We start from the raw sequence: 15,610 nt of genomic DNA, 5'->3' as shown, positions 1-15,610 counted from the left end.
TGTCTTCGAGTGTACGAATGTGAGCACGCAGGCACTCACTACAACCTCTCTCTTAGCGGGATGCTTGCAGGTTCACAGGCTAAATGGCGCATTTAAGCGAGCAGCTGATCCGACTAAGCTCCGTATGTATCTCTAATATATTTTCTTTATCAATAATCTAAGGCGTGTGGTTTGGTTATTTGCGTGGCGACAGTGGTCGGATAATGTGACTTTTGTCTGTTTCTTTTAAAGATGAGCCCTGCCTTTCTTAACAGCAACTCGACAAGTCACACTTGGCCTTTTAGCGCCGTGGCGGAATTAATTGGTGAGTCCCACAACGACGAAATAATGAAGCTGTCACGTAAAGAAGGATAGTACGAGATTGGCACACTGTTTTATTTTGCTGCGCAAAACAAACAATATTGCTGTGCTTGGCAAGTTAAACTATATTTGGTATTGTAGTTTCACAAAGACAATCATGTTCGTTTTTATTCACATTTACAGATACAGATTACAGGTATATAGTGTGATTGTGTTTACTGTGGTTACGGTACGTCCCGTACACATTGTGTTCCTAATATAACTGCTGAAGGTTTGCATGTTTATAGAATCATCCCTTTGAGTTGTGATTAATAAGGGGATATTTTCTGAATGAATGTTATTTTGTTACGGTTTTATGATATACACAGGTATATGGTTAATAATTGTGCATCGTTTGACATTCTGCTGAATTGTTAATACTGTTTGCCTTTGATATTGGTGTGGCGCATATTTCGTCGGCCGCGGGATATCTCGCGCGATCCCGATTGATGACGTGAGCGAGTGTGCACTTGAATGAAAGGAGATTGTGCACTTGACCAGGAGAGAAGGAAGTGTGCGAGTCGCGGAAAGGAGTCAGTTGGAAGTACAGTGAACGCTCGGTTATCGCGGTTAATGGGGACCGAGACCACCCGCGAAAACTGAAAATCCGCGAAGTAGCGGCGCACCTTCAAAAATGCTTAAAAAAAAAAATATATATATATATATATATATATATATATATATATACGGGTAGAGAGAGAGAGACAGTGAAATTCATGTTATAACAAAAAAACAAAACAAATTATTATTAAAACTTGTTTTTTTATTCCCCAGCCATTATTTTTGTATTTATTCAATTACTTCTTTTTGTATTTATTTAATTACTTCGACTTTTACCTGCTGGAACGCCGTCCGGTGTGCCCTGTGAAATGAAAGGTGGCATTCTTCATTTATTTATTTATTCATTTATTCATTCATAACTGACAGCCTCGCGCTCCGCTCATGCCCGGGCGGAAGTTGTTCCTCTTCGGCTTAACTGCCACGCACGCCGGCCGGTCTCCTTCGGAGCTCTCGCACGGTCCCGAGCGAAGCGAAATGTCGCCGCGCTCGTGCCCGGGCGGAAGTTGTTCCTCTTCGGCTTAACTGCCACGCACGCCGGCCTCCTCCGGAGCTCTGGTACGGTCCGAACCGCGCGAAACGTCGCCCCAAATCATGCCCGGGGGAACGTGCTCTTCTTCGTCCACTCTCTTCTTCGTCCACTCTCCTCTTCGGCGCACGCCGGCCGTCTAACCGCTCCAGCGCCCCCTCGTGCCGCTCGGTGAAACTACAATGCCCCCGAATATTTTTTAGACCCGCGAAGCACTGAAGCCGCGAAAGGTGAAGCGCGAAGTAGCGAGGGTTCACTGTATACCTTTCTCATCGCCAAGAAGGATCACTAATTCGAACTCCAGCAAAGTGGATCGGCGACGTCAACCCACGTCGTCCATCAAATGAAGTGTCGCCTCGGAAAAGGAGGATTCGGCGCGGTGGATTGTGCTGACTTGTGTGTGGCGTCTCTGTCGGAGATCGAGCTAGCGAGCATCCAGGCTAGATAGCTTCATCGGGCTAAGTACGGCCATTCTCCCTCGCGGCAGAGCCCCGTTGTCCTCGGACAGTTCACCCAGCCTTTCCCTCGCCAGTGAGGATCGACCTTCGTCCCCCCCCCCTCTCGGATGAAGATAATTCTCCGCTCCCACCGGCGCTTCCTAGGCCTCCCCCCCCTCGACAATTGCGTACTTGGATCCACCTGCTTCGCCGCGCATAGCTCGGGATACATCAAGAAGGAGGATTTCCCCGATGTCAGCCTCCATTCACGAGCTCCACCAACCCGGGCATCAAATTGGTACCATTTAATGTTATACAAGGACATTGAGTTCGATTGCATTGATATAAGGGTGAATTAGATATTGTAATTTGGCTGAATAATTATTTCTAAGAATATTAAATGTGTATTCTTGCTAATTGAATATTCATGGTGTTATTGTGCCAAAGTGATTGTCATTATTGCATGTTAATTTCCCTCAATTATTATAGTGATAAGCGAAGAGTAAAATTATTTGATTGTTAATTTGGTAAATAGGTTATCCCCTCAGGTAAATATACAGTCCTCTATAGGCTCCGGCACAATAACTATGTTGTGTGTTTTATTTGTAGAGCAACCAACTTTGGTTCAACCATAGTTGTTTATGTGGGTGTTTTTTTTTAATGCAACGGCATGGTGGAAGAGGTGGCAAGCATTCCCTTCCCTTCATAATTCTGCGATTCTGCATAAAATGTTTCGTTAGTCTTTCTACGGCGCTTCTGGTCGTCCACATCGTCTAGCGACTCTCATTGGTGCGGACACGTGAACCTTAAAACGCGCTGACGAGATCCAATCAGCAGCAAGTGCGTGTTTGATGCGTGATCACAGTTAAAGGGACACTTGATTGGAAAGAACATTGGCACCTATGTAATGGGTATGTGCTAAAGTCTTTTAAAGCAGGGGTGGGCAAACCTTTTGATTGGCGGGCCACAATGGGTTCAAAAATTTGATAGAGGGGCCGGACTAGATGGATGGAGTGTTTTGGTAACCTCACCTCATCGGAGAAAAAAAATACATTTAATTTTAAATGAAAGTGAACAAAAGCATTACAACAATATATATGTCTTTGAAAAATCACAGTATTTTGAAAATAAAACATGAACAAGGTTTATTCATTCAATTTTTTTCCAATTTCTGCGGGCCGGATTAAAACGTTTGATGGGCCACATGTGGCCCCCGGGCCGTAGTTAGCCCACGCATGTTTTAAAGGCTTTTTTTTGTGATGAGATCTATGACAAATTGGCATCCACCGTTTTGGAGCTGGGCTTGTTATTTTTTCGGTTTCTACGTCACAGCAGGGAGGCAAGCGAGGTAATATTGCTCGCTTTGTCAGTTCTGCTGTCTAAAACAGCGACCAATCGCTTACAAAATTCAAATGCACTATTCTTGTCCACCTCAACCTGTGAAAGTATAAATACGTTCTGAGCAATATTTTAGATTTAGTCACATCAAACGTGAGCTCATCACCTCCACAAAATAATAAAAAAAATACCTTGCCAATCACTTCTCCACTTATACAGGCTGATGTGGACAAAAGCAACAATGCGCACACGAACATCTACTGGTTATATTTTGGACATCCAGCTACACTAAAGGCTTTGCCTTTTCTTTTCTTTTTTTTTTTCTTATTTAAGGCTTGTCAAATCTCACCGAATGGCGTTAGTCATTATTTCAAGTGGTGGCTTTGAATGCCTCTAAGCATCTTACATGTTTGAAAATAGTGTAGTCAAAAAAAATGGATGTTCATTTTAATTTACATCCAGTCAAGGCAAATGCAAATTATACCTGAAATTATGGGACCTTCATCAATTTCTTAGAAAATAGAAAATCGTATGAAAATTCTGAGAAATTTTAACAATTTTCATGTAGTTCTAATTTTTTATTGTTGGTCATCTGCTATGGCTCGGTCTGGTCTAAAAACACCATCTTCCAGTCATGGGTCATGTCCATTTTTGTACGTTTCTCCAAGGGTAATTCATAAAAAACATAAATAGAACAATCACCTTTTTGGGGTTAAATGTTTGTCCAACCTTTATCAGAGTTCATCTCAATGGATTGACATGTGGGATCAAAGCAAATGCCCATGCGAGCCACACATTCCGTACCCATGCATAACGGATTTCTGTGGTTTAACTCTGAATTTTGTGTATTTCATCCCTCGTGTTATAGACAATGCATCAGATCCTGGAGTAGCCGCTAAACGATTTTGGGTGGACGTCATCCACGAAGGCAATGAGCTGTGTTTAACGTTCACCGATAATGGCAGCGGCATGACCCCCAATAAACTGCACAAGATGCTCAGGTTTGACACACACATACACAGGTCACATGAAATGTTAACAGTGATGTCATAGCAAAAATATAATTTATGCTTCTCACTGTGATTCTCCTGTATGTTGCCAAGGACGACAGTCGCTTATGCACTTGAGCGGCTTTATGACCACGAGCGATAACAGAATGCACATACTTTGCATTGAGCTGCTCACAGTTACCACTCAGGGCTAGTCACTCCCCACGCAGTCTCACTAATTTGAGCCAACGTTCACGCTGAAATGTCCCGTGCGCTTTCATCTTTGCAGATGTCAAAAACACTAATCCTAAGCGCTAGACATAATGACACTCACTCAGGGTTCCCAGATAATTCAGTGTAAAGCCGCGTTTCCATTGTGCCGCTTCCACACCTGAGTTTTCTCTTCCATTACACTTTTTGGGGGCTGTGCGGTTCCAAGGAAACCACTTTTCAGAGCTTCTGCCGAGGTAGTCCTAAAACGTAGGCTGAGCAAGGCTGTGATGTCACTGTTATCTGATTGGTCGACACGGATTGGTCGACAGATGTAGGTGTTAATTAAAGCGATGTGGCGAGAGATTAGGCCGCGCACGCCTATTTTCTAGTTGTAACTTAAAGACACCCACTTAGTACAGTATGGCACAGTCCTAAAAATACAGTACGTACTGTACAGACCACGCAACTATACATAACCATATTTGCAATTTCTTATGTACCAATGGGTGCCTGTCTTGCACTTGCTTGAAACCGGAAATTGATTTTTCGTCCATAAAAGGCTTTAGCTGTACGTTGCCAATTGCCACAAAACCAGAGGCCGAGACTCGCCACTCTTGAAATGTTATGGCAGAACCCAGCATGCAGCGAGTGTGCACTGTGCAGTGGAGGCTTGCACGGTTCAGTTGATCCCGCCCCAATCTCGCCCCACACTTGTTGCCGCAGAAAAGCGAAGGAGGCCAAGCCGGGCTAAGCGATGATGAGGTGTGGTGTCGGGCCGTTGGGGAACCTTTCATGGAAAAGCAGCTTTATACAGTGCTTTTGCATTTGCGTAATTTCCTACCACTTGGGAAAAGGGTAATGACTTACTAACTGGTGTGTTTTGAAATGAACATGTCATTTTGAATTCCATGTCTTTCAGCTTTGGCTTTACCGACAAGGGCTCAGGCAAGAATCAGGCGATTGGTGTATACGGCAACGGTTTCAAGTCAGGCTCCATGCGTCTTGGCCGCGATGCGATCATCTTCACCAAAAATGGAGCCTCCCAAACAGTGGGGATGCTTTCTCAGACCTACCTACAGGACATCAAAGCCCAGACTGTCATTGTACCTATCGTCCCCTTCAGACAACAAACGAATATCCTTCAGAAATTAGGCTGTCCTCGAGGTGTCTAAGCCGGTTGCTGAAGACTGTGACCTTAACTCAAAGGTTACAGTCACTTCTGGCGACTGAGGACTCGGAGGCCAGCCTGGCAGCCATCCTGAAATACTCCATCGTCCCGTCCATGGAGCAGATCCATGCACATTTTGACTCAATTGTCTCCAAAAAGGGCTCCAAGATATTGATCTGGAATGTCCGCAGGTAAGAGACCAAACATTCTAAGGGGATTTTTTTTTTTAATTTTACATTGTACTTTTTACACAGGTAGAATAGAGACTCTCATTTTTATCAAAGGGTACATAGTGCAATTCTCTTTCATCATTTTTTTTAATTGATGGATATTTGAACGACATGTCAAGTCTAGGTCGGAGTGTTCCCACATGACGTGCGCACCCGATGATGTCGCAATGCGTCCCCTCATGCAAACCCCCCCCCCCCATGTACGATTGTGCTTGACACAGTTTGTTAATCTGTGCATAGGGAGTTGGTGCTGATGACATAGTATCAAATCATTTATGTTGATTGTGTTTCTCAGAAAACAACCTCAGAAATTTTGAGTCAATATTAGAGGTGTGTAGTTGACTATCTTAGATTTACTTTCAGTATATAATGTTTGTGTTTAAAAGTAACTGAGCAATAAAGATGACTAGGCTGTTTGAAGTTTTAATGAGGACCTTACATATTCATTATGTTTTCACGAAGGGCCAAAGATGGCACGCCAGAGCTGGACTTTGAAACCGATGAGTGTGACATCCGTTTGCCAGAGATCTGCTTTGATGAGCTGAGGAACTGCAAATTCCAAAAAGATAAGCAGAGCCTTCCTGAGATGTATTACAGTCTCAGGGTGAGTCCTAAAGGAGAGCTCATCACTCGCGTGAATTTATTACCTCTTGTATGACTTTTTAGGGGAAAGTCTGAATCGTCTTGCTGCTTGCTAGTAAACCCTTTCATGCCTTATGGGGCTTTAAGATTAAGAGCAATCAAATAAAACAGGCTTTTTTGTTCATAAAATATCAACAGTTATTTTTTTTATGCACATATCTGCGATTATGCCCATGTGTTAAGAGGAAATTGTTGGCTGTATGGAACAAATTGACATTTTCGCATGTTCCTGTGGTAATTTACCCGTCTGTTTATCTGTCTTTCTCTGTGTGTCAGGCATACTTAAGTATATTGTACCTGAAACCGAGGACCCAAATCATACTGCGTGGAAAGAAGATTCTTGCCGAGCTGCTTTCAAAAAGCCTCAAGCACATCAAGCATGATGTCTATAAACCTCACTTCAGCGTATCCTTTCTCAACTGGTCAAATCAGTGCACCCGAATTGGTAATTATCCTCATATTGTCAAGCCACACTGCAGGAGCTTCCCGCCTGGCCTGTACACTAAATTCTTTTCAATAGTTTTGTGTAAGGAGGTTTTAACAGTGTGTTGGGCTATGGCGTTACATCAAATATTATTGTCTTTGAGTTAGTTATTGAAAAGAAAACACATGAGGTTCAAGCATGAGCAATTAGATTTAGATAATCTGTAGATTCTGAATTTTGAAATGGATTATCGATAATAATAATAATAATAATAATAATCTGATTATTGTGGGTGCCAGGACCCTGTTGAATTGGACGGATGGCCAACAAGGCTGTCCAGTTTGCTGATGTCAATTACCAATCAAAATCTTCCATTTTCATGCATGCAACTGTGGTGGAAATGTTCCATATTCTATTCAAAATCCATCGTAAGAAATTTAAATTGTTCCTGTATCGCTGGTTCATTGTGAACTACATTTTGTAAATGAATGTAATTTCGAACATTGTTTACAACTCTCAAAGAGCGTTGCTTCATTTGAGTGCAATTGTTTTTTGTGACCTAGTCAACACCACGCCTCTTCAGACTTTACACCACAGAAAGGTCAATGTTGAATTGACTCCCATAGAGTTGTTTTTAAATAATTACTCAGAGTTGATATAGCGCCACACTCTCGAGAGTTAAATATACACTTTAAAAATGTTAAACTTTAACACTGGGGGAGAGTACAATTTTGAACTCACTCAAGCTGAGTTAACACAAAAGATGTGTAGAAAAGTAACCCTTCTCAAAGAGATTTGTTTTTCCTCGGTCAGTGTCATAGTTCAACACCTTCAAAGGCCACCCTAAACTGGAATATGAGCCAATGTATTCTGAATTCAAAATCAGTGGCGCTATCACTGAGCCACCCAGTCACCACAGTCCCTAATAGAGGATAACAGGATCAAAAGTCTTTGTAAATGCTCAAATGCAGTGTCACTGCAATCAAGTCCAAATTTGTATCCATGGCCATAAACTTAAACCCACTAGTTGAGAACGCTGCTTCTAAAAAGGCCATGTTGACCAGAGACCCGTCAGCAGAGGTCAGCCCTAAGGGGGGCACCTGAAATACTGACATATTAAACGATGTGAACCCTTTTTTAAATGTATTTTATTTTACGTTTTAGACTGCTGCCCCAAGTGCGAATCTCTCTGTTATCCTTGGCCCTTGTTATTTGTACACATTTGTTCTTCTGTATGAATGCAGTATTGTCCAGATGCCCCAATAATTTTATCACTGAGCCTGTTGACCTTAACTGTTCTTTGTTAGAATGAGAGAGTCTTGGTGACCTTTGGGCTGAATACTAAAAGTAAAGCCCAATATGGCATGATGATGTACTACAAAAACCGACTCATCAAGGCCTACGAGAAAGTGGGCTGCCAGCAGAAGGTCGAGCGCATGTTCATGTTCTGTATATAATCCAGTATGTGTGTGTATGTTTGTGCTTGACACTCAACTCTCATTGACTGCAGACTGTGGGCCAACGGGCAGGAGTCGGGATCATGGGGATCATTGAATGTGACTTTCTCAAACCGGCCCACAACAAGCAGGACTTTGAATACACAAAAGATTACCAGTAAGGAGCGAAACACCGACAAAACTCATGCTCATTATATCAATGCTCATTCATTCCCGTGGACCCGAGACTAGTAACATAATTATGTAAACTGACCGCAAGACTGATAAATTGTTGCTCTTTAAGACTGACTCTTAGTGCCTTGGGCCTGAAACTCAACTATTACTGGAAAGTGATGACAGAGAGCAAGATTGGGGAGCTGAAGTTTCATTCTCTTGGTGTAGATGAGGACAAGGACTCACAAGATGTCAAGGAGTGAGATGCAAAATATTCTGGACACAATTTTATCAGCACATATTAATATTTTCTTGTCAACAGACCGTAGTGCCTGCCTGACCTGTTTTTGTTGTTTCACTGCCTCCACAGAGGTCCTTCATGGTTACAGTGTGAAGACTGTCTCAAGTGGCGGAGTGTTCCTAAAGGTCAATTCCATGTTACTCCTGAAAGATGGAAATGCAGCCAGAACCCCAATCCACGTTACAGGTACATTTCCTTAAGTTACGCAAACAAAGGCCAACCTGGGAACTGCATTCTTCCCCCATAGTTGCATGAAAATCAGTGTGCTTTTTAAATATTCCGGCAAATGAAAAAAACTTCATAGAATCATATCATACTTGTTGGAGGTGAGAATTGGAATTTGTTTAAGTATCCCCATGATGTAATGTGATGGGCTGTCACTTGTATCGCGCTCTTCTACCTTCGGTACTCAAAACCCTTCACACTGTTATTTGCAAAGACGCTTCTCCCGGGGCCCAGTCGTAATTCTGTGGAATAAAACATTAATTATGACAATTGGTACATTGACAAAGCACAGACAATTAAACATTAGGCTCAAGTCAAATTATGTTCCGTTCAACAACTGTCAGGATACAAACAGAAGAGTGAAACAAAAACCTGGATAAGCAAATAACTGGAGCTACATTCATTTAGTAAGGTAATATAACTACTTGTTGACATTTGTGAAGGTAACATATTCCGGTATGAAATGGCTCCATATATAAAAGTCATTTTAAATGCTTTCAACAAATGTTCTGTGGAAAGTCCAGATTTTACGCACTGACAATACAGTACTAAACTATCTGTCCTTGACTTTAATCCATTTATGATGCATTTAAGTAACATTGTTAAAAAAAGGGCACCCCATAGCTAACCCAGCTGCCCGATTTTCGTACAATCTTTTTTAGCAGCGCTGGTCCACCCACAAAATGGGACAATATTCCAAGTACATAAAACTAAAAAATACAATATGAGGTTTCTGGTTTCTGATTACATAAGCTTGCATATGTTGTCGAGATTACTGATAATGGGTCAGCTTCAGAAAAGAGGTGTGCCGTAATTGGCCTCTATATTAGTAACTGTAGAGACTGTCAATCAACAGCGAGTGGCAAAATGGCCGCACCCTGAGATGGCTCAAAATGGGTGGATTTTGCTGCTTAACTCATGTTCCACAAATGCAATATTATACGCAGTGGTCGACTGGTTAGCACGATGGCCTCATAATGCAGCGGTGCAAGGTTCGATTTCAGCCGAGGCCTTCCGGTGTGGAGTTTGCATGGTCTCTCTGTGACTTTTCCTCTGGGTACTCCAGTTTCCTCCCACATTCCAAAAACGTGCACGGTAGGCTGATTGAACACTTTAAATTGTCCGTTGGTGTGGTTGTGAATGGGAGAGGTTGTTGTCTGTCTTTGTGTGGCCTGCGATAGGCTGCCAACCAGTTCAGAGTGTCCCCCCGCCAGCTGGGATAGGCTCCAGCACCCCCGCGACCCTTGTAAGGAGAAGCGGAACAGATAATGGAAGAACATTTTTTTTATATAACAGTAGCTTTTCTGTTTCAGCAATAGCCGCACATTTAGATAGAGACGGTTTTATTGTTTAAATGGTCAACATAGGGCTGGGCGATAAATCGAAAATTTACCGTTACCGAAATTTATTAGAATGACCGACATCATTTTGCCCATGTCGGTAAATTCGGTGTCTAAAAAAAAAAAAGAAAAAGAAGTCTTTTCTGTCTGCGGCGATGCTCATGCCCCTTTAAGACGGCTCCAGCGCGTGTAGTCACGTGACTCCTCCCTTCTGAACAAGAATGTAAACAAGACGCGTTCGTAGCTGGCGACACGGCTGCGGACGAAGTAACGTTAGTTGAAATTGTTCCTGTCGCGCTTGTCCCGAAAATAAAGTGGACATCTGTCGTTTGGAAATGTTTTGGGTTCCATAAAGACGATGTTTAAGCAAAAAAACATGAACTACAAAGTGCATCGTAAGCACCTGAAACAGCGCGTCCAACCTTTTCTTTTTCACCACCCACAACACAACCATGCTGTTGACTTGGAGCTTGTGCTAAAAGTTCAAAGTGAGGAGCAAGTTTGGACAAGTGACAACAGCCCATAACGGAGGCGACACCATACGAGAGAACGTCTCAGAGGTGGACGCGATAGCCGAGCACATAGCTAAAGATAGAGCTCCTCTTGTTACAATGGAGCGGACAGGATTCAAACGCCTCATGAAAGTAGCCGACAAGAGGTACGAAAATATTTGCCGCAAACAGTGGACAACATCGGGACGGGAGCGGAGACAAGTCAAGCATTTTGCATCCACATCCGACTTGTGGTCTTGTCGCAATATGGATCCCTGTTTGAGCCTGACTGTGCATTACACAGACGACAAGTGGCGACTGCGCACCAGATTACTCGAGACGGCACATTTTCCTGATGAAGCACACTTGTTTATTTGGCACTGGCATTCCATTGACATTTTTTTCCATTTTATTTAGCAATTTGTTTACAGGCGACTAGCGCCTTTGCACATGGCATTATTTAGATTGTTTACACGATACCTTTACACAAATCTAGGCCTTTGCAAATGGAATTACAGCATCTCGGCACAATATATTTACATAAAAAGATTTTGTGAGAGGTACCCTTTTTCTCCTGTTCTTTGTGACATTGTTCAAGTCACGCAAAGCAAGCTAGTTTGAATGTTTATTCAAATGATTTTTGTACTTCTATTTTTCATTGAAAGTAATGTGTACCAGTTGGTCAATAAAAAAAGCAGTTAATATGCATTTCCTGCATTTATTTTGATTTTGGTCCTCAGGGGGAATTTATCGCGCATTTATCGTTATCGAGGTAAAACTGCCTAATTTATCGCGATATTGATTTTAGGTCATATCGCCCAGCCCTAGGTCAACATTTTCTTAGCCTATGTTGACCTACAGCATAACGAATTGTGTTTAAGGTGTAGTGGTTCCACTGTTCCTTGACTTTTTCTCTTTATGGCCATCAGTGGAAAACGTTTGGACATCCCTGCTATAAACTAATGACAACGGGCACGACGGAATATGTTAAGCATGTGTTTGTATGCAAGTGTGTCTATATTGACAATTTCAGCAAGGCCGAGTTGCTTTCACAATGCATTTCTAGTTAATTAGGCTATTCGAGGCTTAATCCAAAAAGTAGGATTTGGATGTGTTTTTCTAGTATGACCCTTTCTGACAGAATACAACTCTTGCTGTGACCTAAATACAAATGAACAACCATTGTGGCATAGTGTCACTAGAACTGCACCAGTAATCTCTTTGATTCCAGTGAGTTTCTCATGCATATCTGCATTTTCCTTCCCAGAAGCTGCTTGTCACCCGAAGAAAAAGACAGCGATGAGTATTTGACAGAAAGCTATGTGAAAAAACATCTGAACGAGTAAATCTGTCAAACTTTCTATCCCTCACTCTACGAATATTTTTCTGGCTACTCCCATTTTATTATCGGCATGTCTGGTATGTCCGTTCAGTGTCATAAGCCAGACTTCAAAATGTTTTTCTCTTTTATGACCTAAGATTCACACACTTCATAATGCACTTTGTATAAATGTAACATCATCATGCTGATAAGGTGTGAACTGTTTTTCAATGCAGGGCCCAGCTGCAAAGGAAAAAACAAGGAACTGCACCAGTGGTACAAACTTCTATTGGAAAGTCATGTTTTTTGATAAAATGTGTAATTGATCATTTGTTTTTGCCGATCTCTTGGACGTGCACAAACATCGAATCGTTTCACAGGACCCCTTCCGGACATGTCAGGCTACATCGCAGTTCGCAAAAAGTACCAAACCCGCTGATGGAAAACCACTAAAAGATCACAGAAAAGCAGTCACACATGTTAATTATGTAAGAGAATCTAAAGGGCACACGCTTTCTTATCGAAATGTTTCTTATCTTAGCACATGCATATACTAAACGCGCAAATGTTTCTTGTGTAGAAGAGCATAGAGAAAGGTGCAAACGGTTCAAATTGTGACGTTATTGAGAGCGACAGTGAGAGAGAGAGACGCTGGGAGCTAGGAGAGGCGTCCAGAATGACCACAGACATTTTGAGGTGGGTTGTGAAGCATGTTGCGTACATTGAAAAATGGTATACTTTGAAACCAATCACTTTTAAAAATGGATTGTTCGGATTGTCATTTGCTGGTTTGTTAGCAAAGTTAGTTACAAGGCAAAAATAAATGATGTCCCATTTCTGTAGACACAAAAGAATATCCGGATCATCAACAAGCGATGCAAAGACGAAAAGACTCTGTCATGGGAAGGGTTTTGATTCAGGAACAGGAAATATAGTCAAACATGAGTTCCACCCTAAAACACAACCAACACTCCCATCCGGAAGCACCAAAGTGGACAGCTGCAGTGTCACCGCCATGCCCGCTTCAGACCCACTGTGGGGAGCACCTTTTTTACCTCCCAGGATGCACAAGCAGGCCGGCCTTGAAGCAGAGACTCAGATGTTGGTGAAATCTCAAAGCGCAAAGCCCACAAAGACTAACCGAGCCACAATGGCGGCGGAAGGGGAGGATGAAGGTCAGACCGCAACGCATAAGCCACCACCGATGTGGAGGGAGATCGGTTGCCAGACCAACATGTCCAAGGTCAACAAAATATAACAGCGTAGCAAATTTTGTCTCACTTATTTCAGAGCTTATGTACAAAAAAAAACTTGCAACAATGTAGTAACAAAACTGTCGCAGCATAACGCTGGTCTTGATTCAGAGTGAACCTCTTTGCATGTTAAATGCATTTTATCAAAAGTTCAGCTTAAGTGGCATCAATGCATAATACTATGCCATTCTGATAGTTTATATTGAAAGTCCTTCTCTGCTCAGTTCTCCAGCTCGCCCAGTGGCCCTGCGCTGGCTCCAGGAAACCAGATGATGCATCAGGGGGGGTGCGCCCTCAAGCAGGAGCATGATCCCCAAAAACACTGGGAAGAGCAGAATGAAACTTGTGTACCTGAAGAGAGCAGGTAGTGTATAGATGATATTATAGGTGATTCGTCAAAGTGTGTTTTGCACAAAAAAATAATTACATCTACAAACTGAGAATGTTTTTTTTTAAGTCAGTGTAGTATATTTAAGAACAGTTAAGTCTGATTTACTTTTAGAATACAGTACAATATATTTGCAATTAGTCATTGATAATTGTTGAAAATTATTTAATCGACTCAGTTGAATATAGGTTGAAGGATTTGCAAATCATTGTAAAAAAAAAAAAATTTTGACCCCAGGAAGTTTGAATTTTGTGACCGTATTCAGGAGATGCACCCTTTCCCCCTCACCAGATCAACACAGGCCCTGCATCGCATCCGTGGCAACTTGGTTGCCCTGCTCAAGGTGCTTCTACCCCAGCTGGATCTGACTGGTATCAGTCTGGAAAATGCAGACGTTGATGACGTCTTGCAACAGATCATAGAGGTCAACTCCGTTAAACTATGATGTGTACCTGGTCATAACTTTCTACGAATTTCTGTGATGCATGTCTGTGCTTTGCTTCGTGGCCTTTTGGATATGTATGATCAGTATGGTAGTGCTAAAACAGCAAATCTAACGATAACCTAAAACCTTACCACAATTTTTAAGCGATTTCAGGAGATTAAGAGATGATGCCATGTAATTGCCCTTTTTTATACACATACTGTACTAGTCAAGTCAAGTCAATTTTATTTGTATAGCCCTTAATCACAGACAGTCTCAAAGGGCTTTACATAGCCACAATCGACATCCCCGATCTTAACCCCCAGGAGGGCAAGGAAAAACTCACAAAACCTCATTAGGGGAAAAGTGAGAAACCTTGAGAAGGGACCACAGATGGGGGAATCCCCCTTCCAGGATGACCAGGCTGCAATGGATGCCAACTGGGCAACATTTGACGCATACAATGATGCTATGCAATAATAGATGAGATAATATAAGAGTCAATTGAATGAAGTGCTGCAGGAAGATGACTTCAGTGGAGTGGGTCCTCATCCAGGGCCGTAATATCCATGGCAGCATATCCGAAGATGAGCCTTCGATCTTGTACCGGTCAGTTGGTGTAAATTCAGTACTGTACATGAGCAAGCACCAGAAATAAAAATCATTATTTGTTGATGTTGTTTTTCTGAGTTACAGACATTATTTTATTTAGTTTTTAATATTATAGTTCCCATTGTGTTCACAAATGGAGACTTTTTTTTCCCGCCTTCATTTATTTGTAGTGTATTTTAAAATAATTGCGCTTTCGTCTGCTTCACTGGACATCCCACTTTTATACCAGTGATAAAGTAATAGTATTTAACTGTTATAAAACACTATTTCACACATTAATTTACACGTGCTTTACAATCAAGACTTCTCAAGTTTGCCCTCAGAATGCAAAACAAGTTGAGCATGTTGAATGAGCGCAGTCTGACAAAAATGACTGGATTTCGCTGAACTGCCACGAGAGGGCGCCAAAGCATCGTCTTGTAGTATTTAAACGGGTCATTTTTGCAGCTTTTCCAATTTCTGAACTAATTCGAGCATAGTTAACCGTATCTTTTCTGTCAAAGTAGATTACAATTATTTCTGTTAATGCTCCCTTTCAAATGTGAAGGGGGGGCGGGGGATTTGTCATTTTGAAAAAAAAAAACCTTTTTGATTCCTTTCCAATATACAACAAGCATGATTTATAAAATAAACTTTTCTGCTTTGGGGAATTGGAGATCTGTGATGTATACATATCTGTGTTATCCACTTCATGTGATGCTTTTGATTTTCAGTCTTATGAGAGCCAATAAATCTTCTACTAAATGCTAAGTATTTATTTGCCACCAGTATAAGTTGT

At 41.9% G+C, this 15,610-nt stretch overlaps 1 protein-coding gene across 1 annotated transcript; it reads left to right on the top strand.

The window, feature by feature from the left end:
- The first annotated feature begins 24 nt into the window (after positions 1-24).
- LOC148338055 (MORC family CW-type zinc finger protein 3) lies at positions 25-14,895 on the top strand. The gene is made up of 18 exons (XM_088293873.1): positions 25-122; positions 232-304; positions 4,070-4,202; positions 5,323-5,537; positions 5,615-5,762; positions 6,264-6,405; positions 6,720-6,848; positions 8,175-8,294; positions 8,378-8,481; positions 8,608-8,736; positions 8,848-8,964; positions 12,102-12,176; positions 12,392-12,431; positions 12,536-12,643; positions 12,736-12,851; positions 12,999-13,398; positions 13,633-13,772; positions 14,088-14,895. The coding sequence occupies exons 1-18, from the start codon at positions 84-86 to the stop codon at positions 14,239-14,241; spliced, it is 2,382 nt and encodes a 793-aa protein (XP_088149999.1). The 5' UTR covers positions 25-83; the 3' UTR covers positions 14,242-14,895.
- Positions 14,896-15,610: the final 715 nt, after the last annotated feature.

This window comes from Idiotropiscis lumnitzeri, chromosome 4 (assembly GCF_059441095.1).
Source record: "Idiotropiscis lumnitzeri isolate Australia: NSW breed Sydney's pygmy pipehorse chromosome 4, RoL_Ilum_1.0, whole genome shotgun sequence".
NCBI classification, from domain to species: domain Eukaryota; kingdom Metazoa; phylum Chordata; class Actinopteri; order Syngnathiformes; family Syngnathidae; genus Idiotropiscis; species Idiotropiscis lumnitzeri.
This window is presented reverse-complemented; position numbering and strand designations above follow the sequence as displayed.